At 35.2% G+C, this 5,727-nt stretch overlaps 1 protein-coding gene across 1 annotated transcript; it reads right to left on the bottom strand.

Annotated features, from left to right (window-relative positions):
• Window positions 1-4,585: 4,585 nt before the first annotated feature.
• Window positions 4,586-5,434, bottom strand: LOC124966398 (F-box/SPRY domain-containing protein 1-like). The gene has a single exon (XM_047527640.1). It carries the CDS (start codon window positions 5,432-5,434, stop codon window positions 4,586-4,588), a length of 849 nt encoding a protein of 282 aa, XP_047383596.1.
• Window positions 5,435-5,727: the final 293 nt, after the last annotated feature.

The raw sequence follows: 5,727 nt of genomic DNA, 5'->3' as shown, positions 1-5,727 counted from the left end.
ATAGTATAGCATCAAAAACTGATAAAATAGCTGTATTGTAGACTTCAGTTCTCATAAGATATGCATATTATAGCATCAACTATTGATAAAATAACTTAATTGGGGTCTTTAATGCTGACAGTATATTCCTATTATACCATGAGAAACTGGTAAGATAGCTGCATTGTGACCTTGAATACTGATACAATATTTGTAATATAATGTGAAAAATTTAAAATTAACTGCCTTGTGGAATGGATGCTTTATCCATATGTAGCATGAAACATTGATAAAATGGCTTCTCTGTGACATTAATACTAACACAATATCTGTATTACAGCATCTGCCTTGTTGCCTTTCATATTGAGATGTTACCCATACTATTGCATATAAAAATGATATAATAGTTGCCCTGTGGACTTTAATACTTATACAATATACACATTATTGCACCAAAAACTGGCAAAGTAGCTGCCTTGTAGCCCTCAATACTGATATGCTATCTATATTATAGCTTTAAAAATTTATATGTGCCTGCTTCTTTTATACCAAAAAGAAAATCCATGTTACATTCTCTATTCTCTTTAGTTAATAATGTCATATTAATTTGCACAGCAACACAAACTCACATGATATACACATTATGGTCTTTAATGCTCATACTGTAACCTTATGATATCATTTATTACTGATATAATCATTCCCTGAGGCCTTTAGTACAAATATAAAATCCATGTAGAGCTTTAATTCTCATATAATAACTGCCCTCTGACATTAATGCTACTATGACATATATTCTTGAAAACTGAAAGTGATATTATAGTTGCCCTGTGGCCTTTCACATTAATCAATTCTCCATATCATGGCATTTAAATCTAATATAACAGGTACTCTTTTGCCTTCAATACTGATAAAGTATCCATTTTATATTGTCAAGACAGAGCTATTAGCTGCCTTGGGCTTTAAATCTGAAAAGTTATCCAAATTATAGCATCAAGAGTGATAAAAGTGATATTTTGACCTTTAATATTAATTTGATGTTCATGTTGTAGCATAAAAATGGATGAAATAGCTTCCTGTGTAACTTAGTACGGGTATGCTATTCTTATAATACCATGAAAAATTCATGGAACAGATCCTATGGCTATCACATGATATGACATCGATAATAGAGCATGAAAAACTGACAGAGTAACTGCCATAGAGCCTTTGGTAGTGATATTTACTCATAATATAACCCAAGGAACTGACAAATTGCTGCCTTTGGCCTTCATTGATGCTATAGTAAGTAATCCATATTATAGCATAAAAAATGATAAATTATCTGCATTGTGGTGTTATATAATAGTTATAATAGTTAACTCATAAACATTTGTACTAAAATGATAATCCATTTTTTTGGCCTGTAGTCTTTAGTATTAATGTTATATCTATAGTATAAATATGGCCTTTAGTACTCACAAGGTATCTATATTATATAATCAAATGTAATAAAAGACGAGCATTGTGGCCTTTAATCCTGACATGATACCCATATTTTAGCATTAAGATCTGGCAAAATAGCTGCTTTGTGACCTTTAATACTGATAAGATGTCCATATTATAGCATCAAAAACTGATTAAATAGCTGCATGTAGCCTTTAAAACTACTGTATTTCTATTAGAGTGTCTAATATTGATTTGATAGTTGCTCTGTGTTCTTTAATATTGATATGATATAATATTTACACTGTAGCATCTAAGTTAATATAATAGCTGTACTGTGGGCTTAATACTAAATAATATACATACTGTAGCATCTAAAGCAAATACAAAAATTACCAATATGACATCATAATAATAATAGCATATTATCTGAAACTCATATAATAACTTCCCCCAGGCTTTTAGTACAAATAAGATATACAGCCTGTATCACTTAAAATTGATTTAGTATCTGCCCTGTGGCCTCTACTACTAATACAATATACTTTCTATAACAATGAAAACTGATACATATCTATCTGGTGGCCATTAGTACTAATATGATATCCTTATTATATCATCTAAAACTGATAACATAGCTGCCCCATGGTCATTAGTATTAGTAAGAAATCCATAGTATTAGTAAGAAATCCATAGTATTACATGTAAAACTGATATGTTAGCATCTATGGCCTTTAATACTGATATAATAATCACAGTAGAGCATTTAAATCTGATAAAATTCATGTCCTGTGTCATTTAATATTAATGTAGCATCATAGCATCCATACTATAGCATCTAAAACTAATACGATCTTGGCCCTGTGAATTTAATATTAAAACGATACCATATCTCAGCATCTAAATCTAATACATAGGATAATACATAGGTACCCTGGGACTCTTTTTTTTTTATAAATGGAGATTCTTTATTCTCCTGATGCTCATGCTAAATATGAAACTCCATTTTACAAAACTTGCAAAGGGGATATTAGGGAATTCAAATCTTTGATATAAGAATGGCTTGTTGTTAAATATTTAGGCAATTATTTGATTCTAGGTTCAATATGGAATGAATAACCATGTTTTTGTTTTCCAGTAAGCACCTTCAAAACTTTGTTGTAAGTGAACATTTACTAACAAGACAAAATAGAAGTTATAAACAAATTTCTTAGCAGATGCTCTTGAAATCGACCATATCACAACCTGAAAATGCAGCAAGTACTTAAAGAACTTTATCACTTTATAACTAGTCAATTTTCATCCTGAAGCAGTTCTCTTCTTTAATCATTTAGACTTTGCCAATTGAGTTGTTCTACAACAAGAAAAACCAATTTCTGTGTTAGCTATATTCTCTAATACATTTAACATATACTTTCACTCTGTACAAAGTGGCTTTTTCTTGACATAGATATCAAAAAGAATCTTTAACAAATTTCATCTTTTCAAACAACATACCAAATACACAACAAATACTTGTAAACCTTTCAGGTAGCAATAACAAATCTTTGTTCTATGGCTGACATCTCCTGCTTCACAGGAATATTGATCATTTTAACTCTCAAGGAGCAACCCAAGAACCCCAGCAAGCTGCTTGCTGTCCCTAATTTTTATTAGACTTAAAACAAAATATGCATACAACAATAATCTAAAAAGTATAAAGATTTCACTTGTCTTAATTAATTCTTATGTATCTGAAACCATGTAATTTATACTTTCATACAGAAAGATGTTTGTTTCTCTTCTAACAAAAGAAAAATCTCAGTTCATGTGTGTTGGATTATTAATCAAAAGAGTGTTAATGAAGAAAAATAAGATTTATCAAAATAGGAAGTAATGTTAAGCTCTCCTCCAATGAAAACTTCAAAACATTGCCAACCTGAAGTTCTCAGCACAAGGCGTTATATTTCAAGTCCCATGGGGGCAATTATCTATAATGAGATTAATAAAATTAAACTCCTTCAGGCTGGCACTGTTTCATATGGGTAAGTAAACATCTTTCTGATAGACTCAATGAAGAGTTTGAGGCTTGGATTGTTACATGATGTAAACAATATGAAATTAAAAATTTTTAATAATATCTACAGCATTATAAAGTTAGAAAATAAAAGAATCATTAATCAATTCTTTTTCTAGGTTGTATGTCTAGTAGCTTTCATATTTGAGGACTATAAGAGCACATAGCATTGTTTTGTGTTATGAGATACTTTCTCAGAAGGCCAAAAAATAAAATCAGATATCTGAAGATGCATATTTTACTATTATGTTTAAATCATCTTTCCTGATATATGAATAATTAGAAATAGATTTGCCTTCCCTCGATTTTTATCCAGGAGATTGAGGAGTCTTATAATTTTGATGGTTTAAATAAACAAAAATCAAAACAAGGCAACAGTCAACGAGACTATAACAGTTATGGGAACTGAGTCAAAAGTAAAACCAAATGAGCCAATGCATCTCCTCTTAAAATTCTCTTCCTCATAGTTACCCAATTGTCCCTAATGTGAATTCTGATTTTGTACCAGGTAGTGGTTTTTTAAGAAGCTGAAATAGAACAAAGAAAATCCTTTGTCCTTTTTTTCTTGACAGTTCTTTTTTACACACATATTGTATATACAACTCTTAAAATAGCTGCACAATTTTATTTCTCATTGTTAGAGAAGTGCAGTCCAGGCAGACCATGACTCTCAATATATTAAAAATATTAACTAAAACCCAACCTGTTTCATACTTTTCTAATAGTCAAGCTGGCTGGATAAAAAGGGACTGGAGAAAGAACAGGCAGTTGTAAGATGGGATTAATTCTTCACAAACACATTACTTAAAAATCCTTATCCCTTTATGGTGTCCCTAAAATCTCACCTTTAAAGTTGGAAATAACACATTGCTAACATAGAGACAAATCTGTTGCAACATGCATATGTCAACTGCCCACTCAACCAACTACAACCCTGAGGATTTTTCTGGCCCAGTGGAAAGAGGAAACACTAAGATAATCTGTTATAGAGTTGCTTCTCCAGTTTACAACTTCATGTGTTTTTCCAGATGTTTCTTGGACATGCACATATGACACTGTCACTTCATGATTCTACTTTCCACAAGTAGATCTCTTCTCCAGTCTTTTATCCAAACAAAGCCACTGTCATCCATCCAAGGGTTTTCCAAGGTAAACCAAAGTCACTTCTGTGTTGCCATTTACAGCAGAAACTGCTGGATATGAGCAGGACTTTGGAAGTTCTCTAAAGGCAACCGCCAAGAATTCATATCCAAGTTCAAAAGCTAAAGTTTTATCTTCCATGTCCAAGATGACTCGAATTCTTTCTCCTATCTGGTATTTTGGTGCATTGTTGCATTGTGGAAAACTGCCACTGACGTCCCCATTATGTAGTAGGTTATTGTCCACCAGATTCCAGCCCCAGCTCTGTTCATCACTGCCCAGTAATGCCACATAACCTTGGCACTGCTTGGGGGCTCGTTTTGTGGCAATTCCAATCACTGCCACAGTGCCCAGAGGGCCCTCCCACCACACTTCCCACGCATGGTGACCCTCACTGAAACCAATCTTGGTCCTTGCACCATCAGTGCTCTGAGCGATATGGTTTTGATGCAAAGTAAAGCCATTCTTCTTAATATAGACGTTCCTGGAGCAGTCAATAGTGCTGAAGGCATGCTGGAAAGCACGTACCTTGGCCTTGTAGCTGGGTAGGTTGCAGAGGATGTGCGTGCGCAGAGCCTCTTCTGCCAAGCTGCGGGCGCACAGGCTCCGCCACACCGCGCTGTTCTCATCGCCCTGTAGGCAATGGTACCAGTGCTTGCACACCAGGGTGCAGCTCTGCAGCTCCAACAGCTCCAGGTAGGAAAACACCAACTCCAGGACCCGACTGGGCAGCCAGGCCCGGATCCCTGCGGACCCGGAGTCATCGCCCGCGCCGCCACCGCTACAGCCTGCACCCACCAAGGCTGCCCCAGCCCCAAGGCCCGGCGCCGCCATCACCTCACCAGCCCGCCAGAGGGCTGCCGCCTACGCCGCTTCCCCCCACCTCCCCCCCCCCCAGTCTCTTCACGGGAGGCCAAGCCTTGCCTTGAGACCAGAGCCTACCCTGGGACTCTTAATACTAATATGATATCAATACTGTGACCCTGTGGCCTTTAATAATAATATCGTATCCATGCCATAGAATTGAAACTCATAATTACTGCTCTGTGGCCTTTAATACTATATGATAGCCATAATGTAGCATTGAAAACTGGTTTAATAGCCATGCTATGACATTTCATGGTAAT

The sequence above is a fragment of the Sciurus carolinensis genome, chromosome 16, assembly GCF_902686445.1.
Source record: "Sciurus carolinensis chromosome 16, mSciCar1.2, whole genome shotgun sequence".
In the NCBI taxonomy this organism is placed as follows: domain Eukaryota; kingdom Metazoa; phylum Chordata; class Mammalia; order Rodentia; family Sciuridae; genus Sciurus; species Sciurus carolinensis.
This window is presented reverse-complemented; position numbering and strand designations above follow the sequence as displayed.

Excerpts from the sequence above, each read along its gene's own strand:
- LOC124966398 (XM_047527640.1), bottom strand. The coding sequence starts at position 5,434 with ATGGCGGCGCCGGGCCTTGGGGCTGGGGCAGCCTTGGTGGGTGCAGGC.